Below are 16,309 nucleotides of genomic sequence, written 5' to 3' on the forward strand. Positions count from 1 at the left end.
AAAGATCAGAAAGAAATTAAGGAAATAGTACAATTTGTCACTGCAACAAAAAGAATATCTAGTAATAAGCCTACCTAAAGAGTCAAAAGACATTAACTCAGAAACTGTAAGATATTGACAAGAAAAATCAAGGACTGCACAAACAGGTGGAGAGATATACCATGTTCTTGGATTGGAAGAATCAATATTGTGAAAATGACTCTACTACCCAAAGCAATCTACAGATTCAGTGCAGTCCCTATCAAATTACAAAGGGTATTTATCACAGAATTAGGGCAAAAAAAAAAAAAAATTACAATTTGTGTGGAAATACAAAAGACCTCAGGTAGCCAAAACAGTCTTAAGAAAGAAAAACAAAGCTGGAAGAATCAAGCTCCCTGACTTCAGAGTATAAACTACTGTGTCAGTTGCTCAGTTGTGTCTGACTCTCTGCACTCCATGGACTGCAGCCTGCCAGGCTCCTCCGTGCTTGGGATTTCTAGGCAAGAATACTGGAATGGGTTGTCATTTCCTCAGAGGATCTTGTCTAGCCAGGGATCGAACCTATGCCTCTGTGTTTCTTGCATTGTCAGTCAGATTCTTTACTGCTGCACCACTTGGGAAGTCCATAGACTGAACTACAAAACTATAGTAATCAAGACAGTATGGTACTGGCACAAAAATAGAAATATAGATCAATGGGTCAGGACAGAAAGCCCAAAGAGAAATCCATGTGCCTATGGTCACCTAGGAGGAGACAAGAATATATAATGGAGAAAAGACTTTTTTTTTAATAAGTGGTGCTGGGAAAACTGAACGGCTGCATGTGAAAGAATGAAACTAAAACCCTCTATAATACCATACACAAAAATAAACTCAAAATGGACTAAAAACTTAAATGTAAGGCTGGGCACTATAAAACTCTTAGAGGAAACCATAGGCAGAATGCTCTTTGACATGAATCATGGCAAGATCTTTTGTAACCTACCTGCTAGAATAATGAAAATATAAACAAAAATAAACAAATGAGACCTAATATAACTTAAAAGCTTTTGCACAGCAAAGGAAACCATAAATTAAATGAAAAGACAGCCCTCAGAATGGGAGCAAATATTTGCAAATGAAGCAACTGACAAGGGATTAATCCCCCAAATATACAAACAGCTTATGCAACTCAATATAAAAAACAAAGACAAATAACCCAATCAAAAAAAATGGATGGAATACCTAAATAGACATTCTCCCAAAAGACAGACAGATGGACAACAAACAGATGACAAAGTGTTCAACATTGCTAATTATTAGAGAAATGCAAAACAGAACTACAATGATGTATCACCTAACACAGGTCAGAATGACCATCATCAAAAAATATACCAATAACAAATGCTGGAGAGCATGTGGATAAAAGGGAACTATTTTGCACTTTTGGTGGGAATGTAAATTGATACAGCCACTATGGAGAACAGTATGGAGGTTTCTTAAAAAAACTAAAAATACAATTACCATATGCCCCAGCAGTCCCCCTCCTGGGTAACTCCTAGATAAAACCATAATTACAAAAGATACATGTACCCCAATGTTCATTACAGCACCATTTGCAATAGCCAGGACATGGAAGCAACCTAGATGTCCACTGACAGATGAACAGATTAAGAAGATGTGGTACCTATATACACTGGAATATTACTGAGCCATAAAGAGGAACACAGTTGTGCAATTTGCAGAGGTGTGGATGGACATAGAGACTGGTACAGATTGAAGTAAATCAGAATGAAAAAACAAAGATCATATAATATCACATATATGGAATCTAGAAAAATGATACAGATTAACTTATTAGCAAAGCAGACATAGAAACATAGAAATAGAGAGCTGACGTATGGATATCCCGGAAGGAAAGAGGGGTGGGATAGATTGGGAGATTGAGTTGATCTATATCTATATCTATCTATCTATCTATCTATCTATATATATATAAAATGTATAAAATAGATAGCTAATGAGAACATACTATATAACACAAAGAACCTTACTCAGTACTCTATGGTGACCTAAATGGGAAGGAAATCCCAAAAAGAGAGGATATGTGTATATGTATAACTGATTTACTTTGCTATACAGCAGAAACTAACACAATATTGTAAGGCAACTATATTCCAATAAAAATTAATTATAGCATCCTATAATTTTATTTTGGTATAAGGGTTACACTTGAAGCTGTGAGATTGTTGATGAGTTACTAGGCAGTTTTATTGTCAGTGATAGGCTGTGATAGATCAGGTCCTAGTAGTTTGACAGCTGTGGCAAATGGTGAGCCATAAGTTTAATTTAAAATGTTTTGTTTCATTATATTTTATTTGTTATGACATATATATATATTTTTCTCTCCTTCTGTCATTATTTTTTGTGTTTAAAATGAATTTGGGACTCTTAAAATAATCAACATCCTTGTGGAAAAATCCTTCATTGTTTAATTAGATTATGTTCTTTCTACATTTTTTTTCCTCAAATATCCCGACACGTTATCTGCAATTGACATTTTTCGCCATGACACTATTTTTATATTATAAAAACTTCTAATTATGCAATAGGATATTTTACTCATTGAGTCAGTCAATACATATTTGTTAATCAATCATGTCAAATGTTCCTGAGGTGACAAGTAAGATGAGGAAAGAATACTTAAAAAGACTTTGAGATTTTTCTCTAGCAGTGATTTAACTGCTGGTTAAGTTCTAATGAGGTGGATGAAACTGGAGCCTATTATACAGAGTGAAGTAAGCCAGAAAGAAAAACACCAATACAGTATACTAACGCATATATATGGAATTTAGAAAGATGGTAACAATAACCCTGTGTACGAGACAGCAAAAGAGACACTGATGTATAGAACAGTCTTATGGACTCTGTGGGAGAGGGAGAGGGTGGGAAGATTTGGGAGAATGGCATTGAAACATGTAAAATATCATGTATGAAATGAGTTGCCAGTCCAGGTTCGATGCACGATACTGGATGCTTGGGGCTGGTGCACTGGGACGACCCAGAGGGATGGAATGGGGAGGGAGGAGGGAGGAGGGTTCAGGATGGGGAACACATGTATACCTGTGGTGGATTCATTTTGATATTTGGCAAATCTAATACAGTTATGTTAAGTTTAAAAATAAAATAAAATTTAAAAAAAAAAAAAAAAAGGTTAAGGTTTAGGTGCTGAGTTAGAGGATCAGTGGGTTTAAGTACGAACTAAGGAAGTTTGCTTAGGAATAGAAGATTAATTTTAAGTTACTAACTGGTATGCACAGTTTTATGTTTGCCATTATTAGGTAAAATTATCCAAAACCATAACTAAGACAATGAAATAAGTCTGTATCTGTTTGCTGCTATACTAAAGCATTTTGTAAGTAAATACAAGGTGATCTCTAGGTATTATTTAACTTTTAGGAAAATAAATATGAACATATTAATTAAAATATTAAACTGTAAATTTATATCTTTTAGATTTGTGTACAGTAGAGATGCAATTTATCCTTTTTTAGTAGAAAAAAATTCCAAAAATTTTATTTTATTCCCTTCCAGGATACTGATGGCTCAATTGATAAAGAGTCTGCCTGCAATGCAGGAGACATCCTGCAATATAGGAGACCCAGGTTCGATCCCTGGGTCAGGGAAATCCCCTGGAGAAGGAAAAAGCAACCCCCTCCAGTATTCTTGCATTGGAAATTCCGTGGACAGAGGAGCCTGGCAGGCTACAGTCCATGGAGTTGCAAGAGTAGGAAATGACTTAGAGACTAAACCACAGGATATTGTCCAGTTTTGCATCTAATTTAGCAATCTTATTCAAATATCCCTTTGCTAAAGTTTTTAATTTTCTACAAGAATTATTTTTATTGCCTTCCACAGTGCCTATATAATTTCCAGTCCTGTATGTATACTTTTTAAAAATATAACAGCTTTTTTGAGATATAACTCATTTTCCATACAATTTGCCAATATACAGTGCATAGTTCAGTGATGGCACATATATTTGCAGTTACACTCATTACCGCAATCAAATTGAGCATATTTTTATCATCCCCAAATCAAATCGTATACCTATTAGCAGCTGTTTTCCATTTCTTCTCAGAGCCCCAGTCATAGACCATTATCAATCTGTCTTCTGTCTCTTTATTTTTGCCTATCCTAGATATTTTCTATAAACAAAAACACAGAATATGTAGTCTTTCGTGAGTAAGTTCTTTCACTTAGCATAGTATTTTTAAGGTTCAGCCATGTTGTAGGGTTTATCATTACTTCAGTACTTTTATTGCCAAATAAGATAATAACATAGATTATATGGATATAAGTTTTTTAGCCTTACATCAGTTGATGGATAATGGAGTTGTTTTTTTGTTTTAGCCTTAGAAACAACACTGCTATGAGCATTAGTGTACAAAGTTTTGCATAGATAAAATTTGTAAATGTTCTTGAGTGCACACCAAAGGGGGAAATTCCTGAATCGCATGGTAACTTCACTCTTAAAACTGAAGAGCTGCCAAACTAATTTTCAAAGCAGCTACATCATTTTCCAGTCCCATCAGTAGTAGATGAGGGTTCCAATTTCTTCACATCCTTGCCAACAGCTTTTACTGTATGTCTTCTTGATTATAGCCATCCAAGTATGTGAGAAATATGTCTTTGTCATTTTGACTTGCATTTCTCTGATAATGCTGAGCATCATTTCTTATGCTTGTTGATCATTTGTATATTTTTGAAAGACTATTTATACTAATACTTTGCTCACTTTAATTGGGTATTTATTTTTTATTAGTTTTTAAATTTGTTTTTTATTAGTGAGTTGTAGATATTCTTTATATATTCAAGTTGGAGATTTCTTAACTGGTTTCCTCCTGGGTTGTCTTAACTTTTCTGATGGTATTCTTATAATTTTGATGAAATCCAGTTTATCTTTTTTTGCTGTTGCTTGTGCTTTGTTGTCTTATATAAAAACCATTGCATACCTAGTCATGAAGATTTATTCCTATGTTGTCTTCTAAGAGTTTTATAGGTTTAGCTCTAAAATTTAGATCTATGATCTATTTTTCAGTTCAGTTCAGTTCAGTTATTTGGTAGTGTCTGACTCTTTGTGATCCCATTGACTGCAGCACACCAGGCTTCCCTATCCATCATCAGTTCCTGGAGCCTGCTCAAACTCATGTCCATTGAGTCAGTGATGCCATCCAACCATCTCATCTTCTGTCATCCCCTTCTCCTCTTGCCTCAATGTTTCCCAGCGTCAGGGTCTTTTCCAATGAGTCAGTTCCCATCAGGTGGCCAAAGCATTGGTGTTTTAGCTTCAGAATCAGTCATTCCAATGAATTCAGGACTGATTTCCTTTAGGATTGACTGGTTTGATCTATTTGATCTATTTTTAATTAACTTTTATGTATGGTATGAGCTGGAGATTCAGCTTCATTCCTTTGTATGTGAAATTTGGCTATTACTGCATCACTTGTTGAAGAGAATGTTCTTTACCTCCGGAATTCTTGGAATCCTTTTAAAAATCAATTGAACATAAATATAAAGGTCTTACTGGATTCTCAATTCATTCCATTGAGGTATATTTTTATCATTTTGCCATTACCACTTTATCTTGATTACCATAATTGTGTGGTAAGTTATGAAATCAGAAAAATGTGATTCTTCTAAATCTGTTCTTATTTTTCAAGGTTCTTTTGGCTATTCTGATTCCCTTGGATATTCATATGAATTTTAGGGTCAACATGACCATTTTAGCAAAGTACAAGTCAGCTAGGGTGTTTAGAGGGATTGCTTTGAGTGTATTACTATCCTGACAAGAAACTTTCCAATTTATTATCATGCATCTATTTTCTATTTTTAAGTCTTATTTTTTTTCATCAGTGTTTTGTTGTCTACAGAATATATGTTTTACACTTTTTTAGTTAATATAATCCTAAGTATTTTTGATGCTCTTCTAAATGTAAACATTTTCTTGATTTTATTTTTGGTTTGTTCATTGCTAATATATAGAAATACCAATTAATTTTTATGTATTTATGTTATATATTTATGGTTGCTGTGTTTCTTGTGTGTGTTTTGGAAGTGTTAGTTGCTGAGTTGTGTCCAACTCTTTGCAACCCCATGGACTGTAGCCTGCCGAACTCCTCTGTTCATGGAATTCTCCAGGCAAGAATACTGGAGTGGGTTGCCATTCCTTCCTCCAGGGGATCTTCCTGACCCATGGATCAAACCCAGGTCTCCCTACTCTAGGCAGCCTTTTACCATCTGGGGCACCAAGGAAGCTTGTTAGTATTCTCCAGAGAAGCAGAATATATCACATATACATAAATAGATATACATATAAAATCAGTGTATATATCATTAATGTCCCAGCTCAACCACAAGAGACAAGTTTATCCTTTCTCCACCATTTTTATGCTATTCAGGTCCTCAATGGATTGTATGTTACCTATCCACACTGGGGAGAGCAATCAACTTATCTGAATCCACCAATTCAAACTAATTTCATATAGAAATGCCTTCATATCCACACCTCAAAGTAATGCTCAATCTAAGCATCCCAAGGCACCAATGGATTCATAAAATTAAAGATAACAGTGCTAATAATTTTTAAATTAAATTTATTAGGATTTTCTATGTGAAAGATTATTTTATCATTTGTTGTTGTTGATTCGCTCAGTCATGTCTGACTCTTTGTGACTGTATGGACTACAGCATGCCAGGCTTTGCTGTCCTTCACCATCTCCCAGAGCCTGGTCAAACTCATGTCCATTGAGTCAGTGATGCCACCCAACCTTCTCATCCTCTGTCGTCCTCTTGTCCTCCTGCCTTCAATCTTTCCCAGCATCAGGGTCTTTTCCAATGAGTCGGTTTTTTGCATTGCATTAAGTGGTGAAAATATTGAAGCTTCAGCTTCAGCATCAATCCTTCTAATGAATATTTAGGATTGATTTCTGTTAGGATTGATTGGTTTGATCTCCTTGCAGTCCAAGGGACTCTCAGGAGTCTTCTCCAACACCACAGTTCAAAATCATCAATCCTTCAGTGTTCAACCTTCTTTATGGTCCAACCTCACATCCATACATGGCTACTGGAAAAACCATAGCTTTGGCTAGATGGACCTCTGTTGGCAAAGTAATGTCTCTGCTTCTTAATACATTGTCTACGTCAGTCATAGCTTTTCTTCCAAGGAGCAAGTGTGTTTTAATTTCATGGCTGCAGTCACCATCTACAGTGATTTTAGATCCCAAGAAAATAAAGTCTGTCATTGTTTCCATTGTTTCCCCATCTAATTGTCATGAAGTGATGGGACTAGGTGCCATAATCTTTGTTTTTTGAATGTTGAGTTTTAAGGCAGCTTTTTCGCTCTCCTCTTTCACTTTCATCAAGAGGCTCTTTAGTTCCTCTTCACTTTTTGCCATAAGGGTGATGTCATCTGTATATCTGAGGTTATTGATATTTCTTCCAGCAATCTTGATCCCAACTTATGCTTCATCCAGCCTGGCATTTTGCATTTTGCATTCATCATAAGTGGAAATAATTTTACTTCTTCCTTTGCAATCTGAATAGCACTTACTTCTCTTGCTTGTCAAATTATCTGGTAAGATTTTCTGTACTGTGCTAATTAGAAACACATCCTTTGTTCGTGATCTTTGGGAGGAAGCATTCAGTTTCCAGCATAAAATAAGATGTTAGCTGTTGGATTTACATAGAGGTCCTTTATCAGAGAATAAGTTGATTTGTGTTTGTGGTTTGTTGTAAGTTTTTACCATAAGTTTTGTTGGAGTTTGTCAAATGCTTTGCTGTATCTTTTGAGATGATTGTGTGATTTTTATTCTTTGTTCTATTGATACAGTGTATTTGGCATAATAAACCAATCTTGCATTTCTGTGTTAAATTAGATATGTGTACTTTGGAGGTATTTATTAAGAATTGATATACATATTTGAATATTTTATAGAATTCATCATTTAAACCAAATCATCTTCAAATGCTTTTTTAGTCAACTTTGCTATTTAATGAGTTTTTATTTATTAATATATGATATAATATCTTTGGCTTATTTTTTGTATATGCTCTTTCTATATGTTTAAGAGAGTCCAATGTTAATTTTTGAAAATTAGACTTTGTCAGTTAAATGCTTTATTATTGGTCCTTATTAGTGATACTAACATACCATCACAAAGATATTGGTAAATGTGACCAAATTTAGAGAAAGAAGCAGATCTTAATCTTTTGAATTAAGAGTAAAAGACATGCCTCATAATTTTAAAATGGACTGATGAAAGATCAAAACTAAAGAAACGATATAAACAAAAATCATCTGATGAAGTATAAAGAATAATCTAATGGGCTTGCTGTCTACCTTCCTAATTATAATGAAAAGAGCTTTATGTTTCTTTTACAGTGTGGTATGTGCTGTAACTGAATAATAATATCATAACTAAATTTTATAATCTATTGAGTAATGAACAGTAGACTTTCATATGAAAGTATACCTTAGTACTTAAGAGTATATAGCCACAATATAGCTTTGGATTCTGACTCTGCCACGTATATACTATATGATCCCTTGGCAAATTATTTACCCTTTATACTTCACTTTCCTTATTTATAACTTGAATCTCATAACACATTTCTACTAGCTGTGTATTGAAGAGTCATTTACATGTGTTAGATGTGACTGTTGGTTGCTAAGTAGACACTGAATAAGAGAAATATTGTTAATCCACCATGGATGCTGTTAAACCATGCATTTAGATCTATTTTTAAATGTTTCATTCAGTTATTCAATATCAGTTTGATTCTTTTTAAAATAATTATAATATTATGATTGTATTTTTATTGTTTCATGTATTTTGTGTGTCTTTTTGCCTGAATTTTTATTAAAATTAAATTAAAGGTTTTATCTGCTAGCATTATTTTCTGTATCACCTGTGGGTCTGCTTCATTAATTTACTTTTTATCTGGTTATCAAAGATTTATTCTATTTTTTTCTCATGCCTAGAAATTTTTTCTTGAGTGCTAGATATATTAAATAAGATGATTGATGTTAAAAACTTAGATAAAGACCTGGTAAAGTGTCAGAAATGTAGTACAGAGTCAATAAATAGTAAAGATTATTGCTGTTCTTCATTATCCTCAATATTTTATCTAGGAATTTGTATTTATGATTGAAGTTAGTCGTGGAAATAATGTATGTTTTCAAAGACTTTCAAATGTACTTTAAGTAAAAGCTGAAAGAAAAAAATGCATCTGTTTCACATTGTTAAGTACATTCTTCCTTATCTTCTTTTAAAATGTATTTTAGAGTATTTTTATATGGGAAAATGGACAAAGAATTTTATTCCAGTTTCACCTATTAACATATAACATTGTATAGCACATTTGTTACAACTAATGAAACATTATTAATGTGTTATTGGTGGTGGTTTAGTCGCTAAGTCATGTCCTACTCTTGTGATCCCATGGTCTGTAGCCTGCCAAGCTCCTCTGTCCATAGGATTTTTCAGGCAAGAATATTGGAGTGGGTTGACATTTCCTTCTCTAGGGGATCTTCCCAACCCAGGAGTCGAACCCAGGTCTCCTGCATTGCAGGCAGATTCTTGACCGACTGAGCTATGAGGGAAGCCCAATATGTTATTATTATTAACTAAGGTTTATATTTTCTTCAGATTTCCTTCGTTTTTACTTCATGCCCTTTTTCTGATCCAGGATCCTCTCTAAAATAACAGATTGCATTTAGATGTCACATCTCCTTGGGGATCTTTTGACTGTTACAGTTTCTCAAAATAATCCTTATTTTTGACAAAATACTTAACAGCTTTGAAGAATACTAGTCAGATTCAATTTTAAATTTTCATGAAAGGAAAACATATTTCTGAAATGTTCAATGTATTTTCATTATTCAGTAAAAAATGATGTATTTGTATAATTTATGAACAAGTAGGATTCCAAAAATTCTTAATGAAACGCAAAAGATTCTAAACTAGTCTATAATAGTCAAATGTGTGGAAGGCAGTGATGAGGGATGAACTTAACAGTCTAGTCTTGTATAATGAGTTTCGTCTGCATATTTGGTTAATAGGTTGTTATTGAAGGATGATACTCAACACAAGAGTGTTACAATACATAGTATCCATGGACAAACCAGATGAATTGAATGGAAAGAGAGCCCTGGCCACTCTTAATATTGTTACATCATGGAGTATGTCCTGAATTACCTGAGCATAATTTTTTTTTCTTTAGTTTTAAGGTTTAGGTTTTAAGCCTGTTCAAGCAATCTGCGTAACTAACTTTTGTTAAAACTGAAAAGAAATATTTGTAGCAGGATAGAATTAGATGGTTTATTTTAAATTTCAATTTACCAAATTTCATTATTCATTATTAATATGTATGTATTGGATACGTGTATATTTTACTATGCTAACTTGATGGCTTCTGAAGCTAAAGACTATTATAACCTCTGCATCTTATACACTGATCTAATAGAAAAAAGCCATCATAATTTGAATGTTAAGAGGTACATTGTTACATAAGAACATTTTATTTTGCAGAACTATTATGGAGCTGCTAAGATGATATTTTCTGACAACCCACTTGGTCTGACCTGTGGAATGGTATGCCCCACCTCTGATCTTTGTGTAGGTGGATGTAATTTGTATGCCACTGAAGAGGGACCAATTAATATTGGTGGATTGCAGCAATATGCTACTGAGGTATGTAAGATGTACAATTGTTTTTTCTATCCCTGAAGCACGAAAATCTTAAAATAACTTTAATCCTGAAGCTTTGTTGATATCCAACATTTTTAGTGTGATATACAGCTACAGTTTAAGTATTTTGTGCCATAAATGATGTTTTTATTCAACGACTTGGCTTCAAAAATGAAATTTCTAAAACCATATGTCAAATTAATTGTAATCCCAGAAGGTTATTAAAATACTTTCACTGAAAGTTATATAAATTGGAGTATCTGAAAATAGAATTTATTCATTAACTTTACGTTGGAGTGTGGCTAGGGGGTCCCATTACGGTAAAATAAAAAACAAACTGTCTTAACTGGTTCTTTTTCCTGAAACCATCTTTAATCTTCACAGCTTGAAAGAATACATCAGCATTCTTCTGTAATGTTTTTTGAGTAATAGAGGTTATAGAATTATGTAAAACCCTCAAACTGAATAATATTTTTTAACATTAGATTTTGTGAACCTGTGGATTGAAAGCAGGTGTGGTTTTTGGATGCAAATTTATAATGAAATAATATTAAAAAATTTTGTCTCTAGTTTTCTTATAAGTTTGGGCCATGTCTTTCTTTTTAAATGAATCCTTTTTAAATGACTTTGAAGCTCTGGGACATCTTATTCTCTCTGGGGCCTCCTTTTTGGAGTCAACTACCAGATCAATTCCTGTGTATCATTTAAATGATCAGCTTATATGTAGGTTACAGTATAATTTTGTAATCCTTGGGGTCTGTTTGGCTAGAAGACCAAATTAAATAACCTGTCAGCACTAGATTTTTAATTAATGACTTCTCTGTCTGATGTTGTCAACTCAAACACAACGTATTCTTTCTTTTTAGGACCCTTCTCATAATATCCCTCAAGCTTAAATCTTACTTTGCTTTTAGTAATAAATCAGGTTTTTATTCCCTTCCTGCTTTCTGACAGGTTAATTCTAAGGAAGGGCTCCTGGGAGTGAGAAAATAGAAACAATTTGAGGTCGTGAGTTGTTGCAATAAATTCTTGTATTTAATTTCTTCTCCTACCAAATTCAAAATTGCATTAGTTTACCTGACCAGTGCAAGGTATGATCTTTACAACCTGAGACAATCCCTAGTTGATGGAGAAGATTCACTTGAATTCTTCCACATTTTTCTTTGGGGACTCATTGTCTCTTCATTAAAACGGGGCAGGCTTGCAAGGATGTAGTAAGTAAAAGGTCACACAGTATCTATATAAACTAACACTGCATTTCAAAGCAAAATCAGTTAAAATAATGTTATTTGTCCGTGGTTTGGACTAGAGAGGGAGGGAGGAAGGAGAGGGGAGAAGGGGAAAAGAGAGAGAGGAAACAATGAATGGGGGTGGGGAGAGTGGAGAGAAAGGGAAACATCATTCCTCTGAGAACTCTGTTTTAAGGAGGTTGTACCACTGCTTTCCAAAGCAAAGTCTATTTATTTCAGACATAGCATAGATTAGGATGGCATTAGATGCATTTTAAGAGACTCATGGAATTTAGATAGCAATGTATCTTCTTATTACATTCCATTTATGCTTATTCCTGTGGCTTCAAATATATCTATCAAATTATAAATAAAAATATCCCAGTGGAACTACATAGGAAGGCTTTTCATTTTTTTTTTTAAGGTGACCACTTAGGGCAATTTATTTTAGAGAGTTCTGTCAAAGGGTTGTTTACTTAAATTTACCCAACAGTCAAAGTTGTTGTAAAGGTAAGCAGTACTGGATTCACAGATATAGGAAACAGACTTGTGCTTACCAAAAGGGAGAGGGAATGGGAGTAACAAACTGGGGATATGGAATTAGCAGATACAAACTGCTATGTATAAAATAGAGAAGCAACAAGGATATACTAGATAGCACAGGGAATTATTATCTTATAATAACCTAAAGGGAGTATAATCTGCAAAAATACTGAATCACTACGCTGTATCCTGAAACTAGGGCTTCCTAGATGACGCAGTGGTAAAGAATCTGCCTGCCAGTGCAGGAGACGGAAGAGATGCTCGTTTGATCCCTGGGTCAGGAAGATCCCCTGGAGTAGGAAATGGCAACCCAGTCCAGAATTCTTGTCTGGGAAATGCCACGGACAGAGGAGCCCGGAGGGCTACAGTCAGTGGGTTCCAAAAGAGCTGGACATGACTGAGTGCGTACACACACACATAACATGAAACTAACACTAAATCAACTCAATGAAAATAATAAGCATAATGCAATGAATTAATTGACTGCCGCTGTAAAGAAAGAGTACAACTTTTTAAAATTATTCTAAAATAAAAATATTAAATAATGTTATAAATAATAGTATGCAAATACCATTACTCTTTCAAACTACTAAACTATTGAATAGGAGTACTTAAGTAAAAGCTGAACATGATATATAAATAATTTGATGTTTGTTTGATAAAATAATGATTGATTTTTGACTTTTAAAGAATTATAAATCTATTTTTCAACCAAATTAAGCAAAGGTTAGGAGAGCAGAGTAAAATACTATGGTATTTTTCAAAAATGTTTTTCCTATTATTTATATGTGTATATATTTCTATAATATATATGTGATTTTTGAAATATCAACTCCATAGTCTACCTTTATTATTTAAATCCATACCTTAGATTATACCTTTCCATTTAAACATGGGCATATGATTTAGAACATGTAATAGAAATGTATGTAGTATGTAGTAGAAAAGGAATAAATCACATAAAGGATAGCATGAGGAGGATCAGGAGACCAGCTACTTTAACTACTTTTGTTTTGTCCTGTATTGTCAATCCTATGCTGTCCGCACATCTGCAGTGACTTTGCTTCATACACTTTTGCACATGTGAGACAGATAGGCTACAGAATGATTCTAGATCTCTCTAGGGGGCAGTTTTTTCTTAGTTCAGTTAAGTATAACAATAGTGCTTCAAATAAATAATTTGGAAATAATAGCTTGCTGTGGATTTTCTTATCAATTTTATCAGTGTCTTAAAATTTCTCTATATAGATTTAATACTTGAAATTTTTATGTTGACATGTCTTTGATCATTTAGTTGACTTATTAAGAAATCATATATTTATCACATTTAAATAACCAACTAGACTCTCATTGCCTCTCAAATTTAACTAATGAATTGCTGCAAAAGGATAATGAATGCATCTTTCTACTAATTTCCCAAAGTTTGAAAAATAACTATAAATAGAGAATTAACTGCACATCAAATCACTTCCTTTCCACTGATGCTAAAGAGTTTTAGGAACAATTTAGAAAAATTAAAATTCCAAGGTTCTAAAGGCTGGATGGCATCACTCACTCGATGGACATGAGTCTGAGTGAACTCCTGGAGTTGGTGATGGACAGGGAGGCCTGGCGTGCTGCGATTCATGGGGTCGCAATGAGTCGGACATGACTGAGCGACTGAGCTGAAATGAACTGAAAGTTTGACTCTAAATCTTAAAATGAATGAGGCTCAGAGGATTAGTACTTAAGGTTGCTGCCTCAATTATGAATTTTTAGGAATACATTAGATAATGAAACTGGTATCAGAAAACAGTACTTGTTTTTCACAGTAAATGTTCTATGGGATTATATTAATACCCATTAAACATACTGTTTTGCATGGCATATACTCCTTGCACTGTACTTTGAATTTCCTTTTTGTACTTTTAGTTAAGAACAGAACTGAATTATTCTTTAGATTTTTCTTTAACTGTATTTTTCAGGTCTTTTATATCAGCTCTTATTTGAAATACTCTATTTTTGTCCCATCATCATATGCTATTTATATACTATCATTTTCTATTTTTATTTATTTCCATATTTTGTTGACTAGGCATAGTTCAAATCAAATTGACCAGTGTTTATAACATAATAAAAAATACGCTGATATAGTTCAAACAATAAGGTATTATGAAGCTACATTAAGTAAACTAGTAAAATTATTTGAATGATATCAACATGTTTTGTTAAATGCTGCAGTCAATAGTTTAAAGAATTGTGAGTGAAGAAGGAACATGATTACTTGAGTTAGTGATTATTTTAATAAGACAAATAATCCTACGGTATCTTCAACTTGAACATGGAGTTGCTAGAAGCTTTAAATTTTGATGTCCACAGTTATATTGGCGGAGGATATAGAGACACATGTACACTAAAAAATAATAGAATGTTATGTCTTTTTTCAAATTATGTATTTTTGTGATGCATCTTCCCATCTATCAAATAGATAAGTATAGAAGAAGAAAAAATTAGGTGTAGTCCTCATATTAAAATCAATTACTGCAAAAAAGTGAATAAACTGAAATGTGAGATTAGGTATACTCTATGCTGTAAAGAGCAATATTGCATAGGAACCTGGAATGTCAGGTCCATGAATCAAGGCAAATTAGAAGTGCTCAAACAGGAAATAGCAAGAGTGAACATCGACATTCTAGGAATCAGCAAACTAAAATGGACTGGAATACCCATTTAACTTAATTTAACTCAGATGACCATTATATCTACTACTGCGGGCAGGAATCCCTCAGAAGAAATGGAGTAGCCATCATGGTCAACAAAAGAGTCCAAAATGCAGTACTTGGATGCAATCTCAAAAATGACAGAATGATCTCTGTTCGTTTCCAAGGCAAACCATTCAATATCACAGTAATCCAAGTCTGTGCCCCAACCAGTAATGCTGAAGAAGCGGAAGCTGAACGGTTCTATGAAGACCTACAAGACCTTTTAGAACTAACACCCAAAAAAGATGTCCTTTTCATTATAGGGGACTGGAATGCAAAAGTAGGAAGTCAAGAAACACCTGGAGTAACAGGCAAATTTGGCCTTGGAATACGGAATGAAGCAGGGCAAAGACTAATAGAGTTTTGCCAAGAGAACGCACTGGTCATAGCAAACACCTTCTTCCAACAACACAAGAGAAGACTCTACACATGGACATCACCAGATGGTCAACACCGAAATCAGATTGATTATATTCTTTGCAGCCAAAGATGGAGAAGCTCTATACAGTCAGCAAAAACAAGACCTGGAGCTGACTGTGGTTCAGATCATGAGTTCCTTATTGCCACATTCAGAATTAAATTGAAAAAAGTAAGGAAAACTACTAGACCATTCAGTATGACCTAAATCAAACCCCTTATGATTATACAGTGGAAGTGAGAAATAGATTTAAGGGACTAGTTCTGATAGATAGAGTGCCTGATGAATTATGGATGGAGGTTTGTGCCATGGTACAGGAGACAGGGATCAAGACCATCCCCATGGAAAAGAAATGCAAAAAAGCAAAATGGCTGTCTAGGGAGGCCTTACAAATAGCTGTGTAAAGAAGAGAAGCAAAAAGCAAAGGAGAAAAGGAAAGATATAAGCATCTGAAGGCAGAGTTCCAAAGAATAGCAAGAAGAGATAAGAAAGCCTTCTTCAGTGATCAATGCAAAGAAATAGAGGAAAACAACAGAATGGAAAAGACTAGAGATCTCTTCAAGAAAATTAGAGATACCAAGGGAATATTTCAGGCAAAGATGGGCTCAGTAAAGGACAGAAATAGTATGGACCCAACAGAAGCAGAAGATATTAAGAAGAGGTGGT

The 16,309-nt window shown here is 34.0% G+C and overlaps 1 protein-coding gene across 1 annotated transcript in view; it reads left to right on the plus strand.

Moving 5' to 3' along the window:
- The window catches only part of DPYD (dihydropyrimidine dehydrogenase), a 945,375-nt gene that overhangs the window by 221,402 nt on the left and 707,664 nt on the right, over positions 1–16,309 (plus strand). Inside the window, exon 5 of the mRNA XM_025289449.3 lies at positions 10,554–10,715. Within this exon, the coding sequence (XP_025145234.1) occupies positions 10,554–10,715 (162 nt within the window). The remainder of the gene's footprint in view (positions 1–10,553; positions 10,716–16,309) is intronic.

The sequence above is a fragment of the Bubalus bubalis genome, chromosome 6 (genome assembly GCF_019923935.1).
Source record: "Bubalus bubalis isolate 160015118507 breed Murrah chromosome 6, NDDB_SH_1, whole genome shotgun sequence".
In the NCBI taxonomy this organism is placed as follows: Eukaryota; Metazoa; Chordata; class Mammalia; order Artiodactyla; family Bovidae; genus Bubalus; species Bubalus bubalis.